We start from the raw sequence: 13,315 nt of genomic DNA on the forward strand, positions 1-13,315 counted from the left end.
TTATCTACTACAAAAAAGTCTTCCATCATCATCTGTTCTTGCTACTTCTTCACAGATACCAATTTCAATTCCTTCTGTCAATAATACTTCTGTCACTTCTGTCAATAATGTTGATTTGTGGCATTTTCGTTTAGGGCATCTTCTTATGCCAAAATGTCATTGCTTAATAAGTTTGTATTTGGTTTAAATTCTAATAAAGCAGTTTGTTGTGACATTTGTCATTTTGCCAAACAAAAGATGTTATCTTTTCCTATCAGTACTCATGTATCTCATTGTTCTTTTGATCTTGTGCATTGTGATCTTTGGGGATCCTTTTCACTTCCAACCATTGAAGGTTACAAATACTTTCTTACCATTATGGATGATTACTCTAGATGTACTTGGGTTTATTTAGTTAAATCTAAGTCAGAAACACAAGCTCTTATTGAACAGTTTTCTAACATGATTGAAACTCAATTTGGTGCAAAAATCAAGTGTCTTAGAAGTGATAATGGCACAAAATTCTTTATGAGGGATTTTTTTCAATCAAAAGGTATCTTGCATCAATTAACTTGTGTTGAAACTCTTCATCAAAATGCAATTGTTGAGAGAAAGCATCAACATATTTTAAATGTTGCAAGAGCTTTGAGATTTCACTCTTCCTTGCCTTTGAAGATGTGGGGTGATTGCATTCTTACTGCAGTTTATCTCATAAATAGGCTGCCTTCAAAAAATTTGAAAAATAAGACTCCTTTTGAAATGTTTTTTCAAACACCTTCTTCATATGGCCATATTAGAACTTTTGGTTGTTTATGCTTCACTTCTACTCTTCGTCAAAATAGACACAAGTTTGCCCCAAGAGCTAAGAAATGTGTTTTCCTAGGATATCCAAGTGGTATTAAAGGGTACAAAGTCATGGATTTGGAAACCAACTCCATATTTGTTTCTAGAGATGTGATCTTTTATGAACATATTTTCCATTTTGCATCTAGTTCTTCTTCTTCCTCAATCCTTTTTTATTCTCCCTCTTTTGATTCTACTTCAACTTCATTTGTTTTTCCCCATTCTATTCCTGATTCTTGCATTTCAGATTCCATTTTTTTAAATGAAAGTAGAGTTGTATTCCCTGATTCTGCAGACAATGTTTTTGTAGATCAGATTCCTAGTTCCCTATCACATTCTCCACTTCCACATGTTACTCTTGTTGTTGTTGATTCTGAGCATGATCTTGTTCCTATGTCTGTCTCTAGGCCTAATTCTCTTTTGCCCCTAAGAAAATCAACTAGACCACACAACCCTCCATCCTACCTAAAAGACTATTCCTACAAGTCTGTCACTTCCACACCTGTGTTTTCTAAACCTTCATCTAGCTTACCTTTTGCTTGTCTTACTTATTCTAATCTTACTAAGCATTACAAGCAGTTTGTCATGGCAGTTGATTCCACCTCACCAGACCCTACTTCCTTCCATGAAGTTGTCCAATCTCCTAATTGGAGAGCTGCTATGGATAATGAGATTGCCGCTCTAGAACTCACTAACACTTGGACTTTAACCTACCTCCCTCCTGGTAAGGTTCCTATTGGCTGCAAGTGGGTCTATAGGACTAAGTATAAGTCTAATGGCTCCATTGAGAGGTATAAAGGTCGTTTAATTGCTAAAGGGTATACACAGAGGGAAGGCCTTGATTATACTGACACATTTTCTCCTGTAGCTAAGTTAGTTTTTGTCAGAATGGTCTTATCTTTGGCAGCTGTGAAAGGGTGGGTTCTTCACCAAATGGGTGTGAATAATGCCTTCCTTCATGGTGATTTGGCTGAAGAAGTTTATATGAGTCTTCCACCTAGCTTTCACAACAAGGGGGAGTGTGTTTCTACTTCTAATTGGGGTCCTTTGGTTTGTAAACACAACAAGAGTCCCTATGGTTTGAAACAGGCCTCAAGGCAGTGGTTTGCCAAATTTTCTTATACTTTGTTGAATTTTGGTTTTGTCCAATCTAAGGCAGATTGCTCTCTTTTTACCTATACTAAAGGTGCTTCTTTCACTGCTTTACTAGTGTATGTAGATGATATTTTCCTTACTGGCAATGACCATGGCTACATTACTGATTTGAAGCTTTTGCTTGACACTAAGTTTGGCTTGAAAGACATGGGTTATTTGAAGTATTTTTTTGGGTCTTGAGGTTGCTAGAAATGACAAGGGTATAAGTCTAAACCAAAGGAAGTATTGTTTGGAGATTTTGCAAGATATAGGCTTCTTGGGGTCTAAACCATCTAGAACTCCAATGGAACAAAATTTGCATCTTTTAAAGGATGTGGGAAAGCTGTTTCCAGATGCAAGTCGGTATAGAAAGCTGATTGGAAGATTACTCTACCTTACTCTGACCAGACTTGACATCACTTATGAAGTGCATAGGTTGAGTTAGTTTCTGGCTGAACCAAGCGAGCCTCATATGTTGGTAGCCAATAGAGTGCTACAGTATTTGAAGGGTACTCCAAGCAGAGGATTGTTTTTCTCTAGCAACTCAACAATGCAAGTGAAAGCCTTCTGTGATGCTGATTGGGCAGGCTGCCCTGATACCAGAAGGTCCATCACGGGTTATAGTGTGTTTTTTGGAGATTCCTTAATCTCTTGGAGGTCTAAAAAGCAAAGTACAGTCTCTAGGTCTTCAGCAAAGGCAGAGTACAGGGCAATGGCTATACAACTTGTGAAATTGTGTGGGTTCTTCAATTATTGAGAGACTTAAGAGTTGATCATCCAAGTAGTGCTCAGCTCTAAATAGTTTTTAGACCCTTTAACACAACCAGATTAACCTAGTTAATTAGTCAAGTGATTAACTTAGTCAAATTATACAAATCTAGGTTATCGCAATCAAACAATCATATCAAGTATATAGCAGCGGAAATATAAATAACACAAAGATATGATGACCTAGGAAAACTAAATCAGTAAAAAATCTGGGGAGGATTTAACCTAGTTATCCTCAAGGTAAACTTGAATCCACTATCTTGAAAGAATCGAAGTTCATACAATAAGACTTACAAGCCCCCACGCTCGACTTCTTATTGCTACCCACCAGTAGAACTTACTGACACGACCACGTGTAAGCTCTGAATCTACGGACTCTTTCTTTCTTGGATTCACCACCAAATACAAGCACACATGCTTGTTTTTCTTTAGGCTTCAATGGAAGTAACTGAGTTGATCATCAAGGTGTAGATAACATTTTCTCCTTGAAAACCCTAAGTTTTGTGTAAAGGAAAGCTCCTCTAGATCTCACAAGAGATTTACACAAAACAGAAAATATGAGCAACAATACAACTCTCAAGCAACCAAGACTTTAGAGAGGTTTAGGTACAAAACCCTAAAACCAAAAGAGGCACAAGGGGCACTCTAATCTCTCTCTCTTTAGTCTCAAAAACGTGGCTTAGGGTTTCCTTTATATAGTGGGAAAAGTAGATTTGAAACCCTAATTCTTAATGGGCTTAAGCTGTTGTTTGGGCCGACTTAAAATTCTGCAGATACAATTTTCGATTGATTAAGCCTGTTCTTTGATCGATCGAACCAGGCAGAATATGAAGTCTTCTTCCTGTAGTTTGTATGTTCTTGAATCTTGACTTGAATCACCTTAAGCATTATCTAATAAAACCTATAGACTCTAAGATCTATATCTAGATAAGTTTGTGTTCACGATTTGCCAATTGTTCTAAACATTTAGAACCTAACAAACTCTTTTGTGACAACCAGGTTGCATTACATATTGCAGTCAATCCTATTTTCCACAAGAGAACAAAACACATAGAAGTCAATTGTCATTTGGTAAGGGACAAAATAATAGAGGGTGTGATTAAAACCTTTTATGTTTCAAGCCAATTTCAAACGCAGACATCTTTACCAAAGCTTTAGGATTTCTAGCTTTTAGCAGATTGGTCAATTGCTTGGGTTTAATTGATATCTACTCACCAAGTCTAAAGACTTCAACTAGTCAAGTCAATGATCTTGTGAATCATGACTTGAGGGGGAGTGTTGAGAATGTAGCTAAGAAAGAAGGCATGAAGGAAAACAATACAGAAAAGAAGAAAGAAGAAGAACACAATTGCAGTGATGAAAAGCCAGAGCAAAACGACAGAGTTTATAAGGAAAGAAAGAAAGGAAAATTAAAATCAAACAGTGGCATTTTACTTAAGTAACTGGCACGTGAGATAGTTGGCATGTGAGAGAGTTTAAGTGCTGTACAACTGTAATATTAGGATTGCTTAGTTTGTGCTTAGTTTGTTAAAAGTTAGTTAGAGTAATTTCTTTCCCTCTTTACTCTGTAATGTGTATATAAGGCAGAGCCTTAGTGTAACTTAGTAAGTTTTTCATTCTAATCAATTGAAGCAAACAGTTTTCTTTCAAATAGTTTCTAGAAGCTTTCTTTGATACAAGTGCTTGATTCGAGAATGGTCTCTTATTAAGTTTGTGATCGGAAGCCACGGTTAGGACTCTGCACGCCATGCCCCACCCCCCCACCCAAAAAAAATATATATATATATATATATTACAACAAATTTTGTGACAACAAGTCCATTCAATAGACTTCAAAGACATGCCATAAATCCATAAATCTCAAGTTTCATTCACCATATTATCAATCCATAGAGTCTTTGAAAGATTGAACATAAAAATTATATATTAATATATTAAATAACAATGTATATTTAATATATTAAATATTTCAAACACATTTATTGAGACTTTTGTTAATGAATGCCAAAAATGGAATGTGGGAAAATTGCACCATCCACCCTGAGGTTTACAAAAATTACATTGTCCTTCCCTATATTTCTAATTGTATAAAGACCTCCTTTGTTTTTTAAAATAAACTACAATCACATTTCCAATTGCAACTTAATATGCTTAAATCTTCTACTCAAAAAAAAAGAAAAAAAAAATGCTAAAACCATTAAAGAATATCATCGAAAACGATATGAAAATTTTTTCCCCTGTTTAAATCATTTGAGTAGGACATGGAGCTAAGCACAAATCAGCAAAAATCATTCACATAATTTATCAAGTTGCACAATTTTCTTTCTAATTGTATGTTTACAAACACTAATGAAAGGCAAAGGACGAAGGTAGTTTGGAGGAAATCTCCAAAAAAAAATGTATCCTTTCATCATTGCAAATTATCAATAAAAATATGATGACTTTCCCACTAGGGACGGACCCACTAAGGGGCGGGGGGGATTTCTTTGAAAAATTTAAGTAGTATATTGGATGACTCATATTTTAGAGTTTATAGTTGGCCCCCTCTAATTTTTAGATTGGTCCAAATAGCTCAAAAGAAACTAATCACCTAACCCTTTCTTTGAGCCCATGGCCCCCTAGAGTCCAAATACAACACAACAAAAAATTCACAAATCACCAATATCATAATTCAATAATTCATAACCAAAAAAATTCCCTTATGGGGGTGACAATAATTTATATAACTCTTTAATTGATTTATAAATTATGGGAAAGTCAATTACAATATTTAAATTTTTTTCAAAAGATAAAGTGCAAAATTCTTTTAGAAGTCAATATTGATGATGTAGCATTGTCAACTCTTAATATTAATATCCCAACTCTTAATATTAGTGTGATTTTCAGTTGCATCAAAAAGTATGAGTTTATCATATTGGTGAGTTGGTCAACATGATAAAATCAACATATTAATTCCAATTACCCAAAATCTGGAGATCCAAAGTCCTCTTCTTTTTTTATTCTTCTTCTTCGAAAAGGTTAGAATATTATATTGTAACTTTCAACTTTTTTGGTTCATATTACTTCCTTCTTGACTTAAATATTTATGGTAATAAAGTGCAATTGTTTTGTTTACCATGAATTTTTTTTTTTTTTTTTAATAAACCATGTCACTTGAAATTTTTTTGGTTCAAGCTTTAGCCCCCTTAGGTTCAAATCCTGGTTCCGATATATATATATATATATATAGAATTCGAAAACCGAAGAAAAAAAAATCACATATGTCCTCACTCCTCAATTTCCATGTGCGAATGTAGAGATCAATATATACTTCATGAGTTCGCTTGATATTTAAGTCACCACGCCTCCACATGTTGTTTTTCTTCTCCTACATTTTTAAATTAAAGAAAACCACACCTTTTGTGGTGGGGGATTTAGCAAGAACCCCTACCCTTTTATAGATAGAATATAAATATTAGGAGAATGTAATAAAAGCCTTATGATCACCCATAATTAGAAAAGCCTAAGTTGGGCTACAAGCCACAAAGATTAGTTTTTTCTTTTCATATTATTTGTATCAACGTGTCTTTTTAAGCACTAGATTGAAATAGTTGGGGTAAGTCTTAGTCGGATCTGGGTAATGCCTTCAAGCATGTTGAGGTTTCAAAACTGAAAACGCTGTCCGAACTGTAGAACCAAAACAATTTAGCACGGTACTTTGCATGTGGTATATGATTACCTATAAGCCATAAGGAGATAAGCATTCATTTGTATGCTTACTCCCCGCGATGAGATGAGAAAATTTTATTTTATAGGTTAAACTTGAAAGAAAAGGCTTGGTATGGGGAAACGTTTTAACATTCTTGGGAATATTATAACATTTTTAGATTTGGTTGCAAATTACACAAGGGAATTATAGATGCCACTAGTGTCTAGATTCCAACTCAATGTCCTTACTCAATGTTTTTTTTGTGGGAATGTGGATTTCCTTTAAGAAAATGTGGGTATCTGCATAAAGTTACATTTTGTATAAACTAACAATTTTACCTATTCTCCAAATCCTTTAACTGATAGAAATAAAATATAAAAAATTATTATTATAATTTTACAATTTAAATAATTATTTTTGTATTATACATGTCATTTAAAAAATGTGATCCTATAATTTTTGTAATTTATATTTTATTTCTCATAATTTATTAGGAGGGAGGTTTAAAAAAAAAATAAAGGACTTGATATTGTGTTTATGAATCAAATGGTATTTTGGGAAAAATAAATAATTCTTATAAGATCCTTTGAAATAAACCAAATATAAGCATCTCATATTCTCAGGATTTTATTAGATTCCAAATTAAATTAAACATAGAAATAGTGACATTCCCAGATATTCAAATTGCTAGACACCGCATTCTCAGGAATCTAAATGCCTGGGATAATGTGGATTCCTCCATACCAAACGTCACCTTAAGTTTTCATGTGAAAATATAAAATTAGCGAAATTCTTCATCCATAATATTTTTACAACAAATCCAAGTTGACAATTTGTTATTGGCTGTTATTAGTGGGCAAAAAAGCAATTTCAACAGTGGGCCCAAATTAGAACCAATAATACTCATAAAATTGTTTCATTATTGGGTTTCATTATTGAGAGAAAATAATTCATCAAAAAAATATTGAAAGTAAGAACAATATAGAGAGGGTCTACACGCAATATTTAGTGTGTGTTAAATTGAGGTGATTTTCGAGTATGGAAATTGTAGAGGAGAAAATATGTGTGATTTGTGTGTTTGGTTGGGAGGGGAAGGGGGAGGGGTGATCTTGGTGAGGTTCAAGTGTTTTCTCCCTCTCCTCCATTCTAAGTTGACTCCTTGATTTTTTTTATGGGTACAAATTACAAACCAATCATTTTTTAAGTAATAGGGGCACGAGAGAGTAGATTTATATAAATTACATTTTCTATTATCATTTTTCTTCCCAACAAAACAAAAAGAGTTTTCAACTATCCTAACCAAACACACATGAAGGAAAACTAAATCTTTTCCACTCTCCACCATTTTCTATTCCTCACTTTTCCACCTCCCAAACCTTAACAATAAAATGATATAAATATATATATATATATATAGCATTCGAAGACCTTGATTTGGCAGGATGATTTTTGATAAGATTTTGGAACACATGATGTTAATCAGATTGCCTGTTCTCTATCATGAAACATCTCAATATGTGAACTTCTTTAGAGCATTCACATCATTCTTAGGAGGTTTTAGCCCTATTAGTCTAAAAAACTCACTTTTGTCAGTTTAGCTATAGTACTCTATCACTATTCTATTTTAATATTATTTTCTTTCTGCTCAAATATATATTTTTAACCCATCATAAGATTTTTTAAACCCAAAGTGTGAATAAAATAATATTTTTATTTGGGAAATTTAGTGAAGAGTGCTCGATAGATATATTGAGACCATGCGTGAAAACTTTGGTTGAGTTTAACTTCTTTTTTCTTTTTCTTTTTTCTTTTGGGGACTAAATGTTGCTTTGCTAGGATGATGGGAATGCGCAATAGTCAAAAGGGGCGCATAATTTTTTTTTTTTTTTTTAGGGGCGCATAATGAGAAATCGACTGAAACCCTTCAAATCAGATGGTTAATGCTTTTCATGGACTAATCAGTAGGGCTAGTCTTTTCATCCAATAGATTCTCCTCAAAGTAGTGAATTTGGGGTCACCCTAGACACCCCCAAAATATAAATTGAACTTTGGTTGACTATCTCCATGTCATGTGCACCTCCACACGCCGATAGAATTCTAGGGTAGGGAAATGTCCTTTTATATAAAAATAAAATTTGTTCACTCCTCTCTCTATATATGTGTGTGTGTGAGAGGGTGTGTGTATGTGGGATTGTTATTGGTTAATGTTTGTTCTTTACTAACATAGAGACTCAAATGCCGTAGTTATATACTTCTCTATTTCTTTCCTATCATTACTAGTTCCTTATGTGTAAGTGAAACATCTTGCTCTTGTTCCGAGCTTCTTGCTCTCCGTTTTCTCATCCATTGAGCAAGACCCAAAAAGAAATCAAACCCACGTTTCACAAAAGTGGATAACATAAGATAAACTCTCTCAAAATCACAGCCTAATCTCTACACTCAAAGAGGGAGCCCGTGTTCCCGAGCTCTATTCCATGTCAAGAAAAGTGATTTCTCTTTCAAAATTAGACACCATCTTCAGTACTTTTCTTCTTTTTCATGAAGTAGTATACTCTCCAAGGTTTGAAAAAAAGTAAGTTTCATTCTGTTTGCAAACTGAAACCTTTTCCTTTGGCTCTTTCTCACTAGCTGAATATGGCGTACATGAAAGAAGTTGAAGGTAAACGAGTCCATGATCCTCTGCACGAGAAGATGGCTAAACCAAGGTGTAAATTGGTGCGAGGACCAGTCATAGTTGGGGCTGGACCTTCGGGTTTAGCTGCAGCTGCTTGTCTTAAACAAAGAGATGTTCCAAGCTTAATCCTTGAACGAGCTGATTGCATAGCTTCCACATGGCAACACAGGGCCTATGACCGTCTTCGTCTTCACCTTCCAAAGCAATTCTGTGAGCTCCCACTCATGAAATTCCCTAAGAATTTCCCCACTTATCCAACAAAAGAAGATTTTGTTTCCTATTTACAAGACTACGCCAACCATTTTGACATACAACCTGTGTTTAACAAAACTGTGGTGAGCGCAGAGTTTGATCAAATATGTGGGTTTTGGAGGGTTACGACCACTGGCTCGGAGAAGGAAGAGACAGAATATGTGTGTCAATGGCTAATAGTTGCAACAGGAGAGAATGCTGAGGAGGTTGTGCCACAATTTGAAGGAATGAATCAATTCGATGGGACTATTGCACACACCAGCGTGTATAAGAGCGGTGAAAAGTATAGTGGAAAGAGTGTTTTGGTGGTCGGATGTGGGAATTCAGGCATGGAGGTCTGCTTGGATCTCTGCGGCAATAATGCTCGCCCGTCCCTCGTAGTCAGAGATTCGGTGAGCTTACTTTGAAACTTTTATTATGTTATAATGAGCATTTATTTTTGTTAGTGAAGGTCAATGTTCAGTTACTACTAACAAGTTTCTCTTGCTCCACTAGATCCTATATAATTAATTGATAAGAAGCAAATTTAAGGTGGATTTCAGTTTGCTAAATTTAAGGTGGACTTCAATTTTACTTTCATAAAAAACATAGAATTATTAATATTTTTGTTTGATGATAAAAAAAAAATTACTTGATAAAATCTTTTGTCGTTTAATAATACAGTATCTGAATCTAAATTCTGCTTACATAAAACATTAACTCAAGGGTAATAATTGTGAAGAGACATTACTAGTTAAAATCCTATTATATTTATTAAAAAAATAAAAAGAGAAAAAAAGGAAGTGAATGAACTTTTAATTTTCATCAATAAGATATCTTATATTTTGTAACTACTGTGGTGTTGACTTCGTTTTGACTGGTTTGTATCTTTGATGGTTTTCCTCCAAAGTAAACGAAAGTCGACCAATATAGTTACAGAAAGATCTTTATTTTCTTGGTACTTGTTGGCATGCGCAACAATGTCAGTAGCCCAAAATCTTATGTCATAAAAGTCTTTTATGTACTTTCTTTTTTGTATAAAATTCTCTACACGCTAGTGTCAGCGTTGCAGATTCTTTTTTTGATATGGAAAAATGACATGGAAACGAGCGATCGGGACTAATCAGTGGCCTCATTCTCATGCTCTATCTTTAAGCCCCCCCCCCCCCCCACCCTTACCCTTTTTTATTTTGAGTGTGTGTTTCAAGTCTTTTTCTGAATCATGGTGCAGGTGCATGTGTTGCCCCAACAGATGCTAGGAACATCAACTTTTGGATTGTCCATGTGGTTGCTCAACTGGCTGCCCACGCGTCTTGTGGATCATTTCTTACTCCTAATGTCACGTTTGATGCTTGGTGACACTGCTCGATTTGGACTAAATCGCCCTCAGATTGGTCCTCTTGAGCTCAAGAGCAAGTCTGGCAAGACACCCGTATTGGATGTTGGAACCCTCGCTAAGATCAGAACTGGGAATATCAAGGTTCATTTTCTATTCAAATGCATCTCTATAAAATATAGCTTTGTTTATAAGTTTTTCCTAACACTTTAAGCAGAGAAAGAACTATAATTCTTACCGCACTGTATATGTGTAGGTATACAAGGCAGTAAAGCGACTAACACGCCATGCTGTGGAGTTTGTGGATGGCAAAGTGGAAAATTTCGATGCCATCATTTTAGCTACGGGTTACAAAAGTAACGTACCTTCTTGGTTAAAGGTAAAGATGGACTTCATTCATAATAGGCTTTTTTTTTTTGTAACAAAGGGATAATAAACTATATATTTTTCATATATTAAAGTCAAACTGTTTTTAAATATCAAGAAAAATAGACACCACACAATAAATATATACGAATGATTAAGAAGTGTACTTTTCTTTTAAAAATTGTAACTTTTTTTTTTTTTTTGAGAAGCTTAAAAATTGTAACTTAGAATTGAATAATATTCTCCATGTTCATAAGACTTTTTAAGGAAAATTTTATAACTTGAAATTTTAATCTCAGGAGAGTGATATGTTTTCCAACAAAGATGGGTTGCCTCGAAAGCCATTTCCCAGTGGATGGAAGGGCGAAGGTGGGCTGTACTCCGTGGGCTTTACTAAACGTGGCCTGCTGGGCACGTCTCTTGATGCAAGGAAAATTGCAGAAGATATAGAGCCTCTTTGGAAGAGAAGTCTTATAGACTCAAAAAAATATAGAACTTGCTAATGTGATAACTTGTTAATAATAAGTAAAAAAAAGATATTAGTTGTGAATCCAAATGAAAACCAGTAAAAATTTGCCTACTTAACTGGTGTGAAAACTATTTTGAAATTATTTGTGTATGTAACATTACTCTCTCTCTCTGTGGAAAGTTGAGACCATCTAGGTTATGGTATTCATCCGTGCATGACTACCACAATTATGAACTGAAAAGGAGACATACTAACAAGGTTACACTCATGGACTTCCATGGAGTGCTCAACACAATGTTTGTGCTAAGAAAGTTCCCCCATTTGTTTAAAGGAGTTATCGAAGAAGGGGAAAAATTTTAGTAGGATATATGTGAATTCTAACTTTCAATTACAATACACCTTGGAAAGTTGGGACAAGAAGGGGTGGGGAAAATTCATGGTTTCAATGGGTACATATGTACATTATCATTTTTCTCTACTTAGGTAAATTTTTGAGAGATGAAGTGGTGTGTTTTACAATTTCAGTAAACTTTTAGTGTTGCGGGTTACAAACTATATTATTTCAATTGGATTTGTGGTTATTGTATAGTAAATAAGATGTTTCTATCAATTGTACCTTGTATTATTGGTTCTCCAATGTGTTGTCCATGTTGTAACTCTCATGACTAGAGTACCATATAAACATATCAATCTAATATGTGCTGAATGAACTATCAAATGAATTGACATTCATACCTAACTTAACCTAAAGCTAGTGACTAGGGACCATCATATATCTTATTTTGTGGAAAACAAAAGGAAAAAGTGCTTCAAAAGAAAAGAAAAAGAAAGCAAAAGAAAAATCTTCTAGGCGTTGTAAAGGTCCCATGAAGATGAAGTATCAGGTTCTCTTCTGTATCTCTGCAGATTATCTTTCCAATGATTTAAATGCTATATGATTTGCATTAATCTTAACTCTCATTGCCCTATTTCTTGGCCTTTTGGCTTTTCTATATATCCTCATCACTAACTCGGTCCACCATTGTTTATTGAAGATCTATACAATCTCCACCACAACTTGAACCCTGTCAACACTTCTATGGGGTCCAATATATTTATGAGTTATGACATATTTTTTCAATGGAGAAAGTCATATTCATAACCAATTATTGAAAAGATTCCTGGCAAAGAGGGGATGATCAAGTCTTTTAGTACCAGACCAATTTAATATACAGATTTTCATAAAGAGCTCTAACAAAGTGTGAAGGTTTGGTAGGCAGATTTGCAAATATACATTTCTGTGATAATTTTTTATGAACATAGATCCTGCAATTTACCAAATTGCTAATATATGAACGTACTTAACATTTTGTTGAGTTGATACGGCCCGTACTTGAATTAGGATTTTTTTTGTCCTTTTTGGTAAAATATATTTGATGTTATGTCCTAGAGTGAATTAGGCATGTGACAACTATCACACATTTAACTGAAAAGCAACAACTTAACTGAAATATTAAATAAAATCCAAAACAGTCTTCAAGTATCAATGAAAAAAAAATTTCAAAACCTTAGGTGCTTAAAATACTAAACAACAGAAATACTAGATATATACAAGATGTCTGATCTTATTTCAAAATTCAAAAACTCCTATCAAGTGCACAATCACATTGAAATAGGGGCAGTTCCACATTGAAGCTAAGGTCGTCATAGGATCACTTTGACTTGAAAAAAAAAATCATTATTATATATACATTTTAAAAATTCAATGATTTTTTTACCTTAAAATATTTTAGGCCCAAGTGCCTAGCATAATTAAACTTTGGACAAAATTTGGCAAAAAATATAGTT

The 13,315-nt window shown here is 34.2% G+C and overlaps 1 protein-coding gene across 1 annotated transcript; it reads left to right on the top strand.

Annotated features, from left to right (window-relative positions):
* The first annotated feature begins 8,661 nt into the window (after positions 1-8,661).
* Positions 8,662-12,069, top strand: LOC112040840 (indole-3-pyruvate monooxygenase YUCCA2). The gene is made up of 4 exons (XM_024073769.2): positions 8,662-9,730; positions 10,549-10,797; positions 10,910-11,032; positions 11,319-12,069. The coding sequence occupies exons 1-4, from the start codon at positions 9,047-9,049 to the stop codon at positions 11,520-11,522; spliced, it is 1,260 nt and encodes a 419-aa protein (XP_023929537.1). The 5' UTR covers positions 8,662-9,046; the 3' UTR covers positions 11,523-12,069.
* The last annotated feature ends 1,246 nt before the right edge of the window (positions 12,070-13,315 follow it).

The sequence above is a fragment of the Quercus suber genome, unplaced genomic scaffold (assembly GCF_002906115.3).
Source record: "Quercus suber isolate HL8 unplaced genomic scaffold, Cork oak 2.0 scaffold_138, whole genome shotgun sequence".
Taxonomy (NCBI): domain Eukaryota; kingdom Viridiplantae; phylum Streptophyta; class Magnoliopsida; order Fagales; family Fagaceae; genus Quercus; species Quercus suber.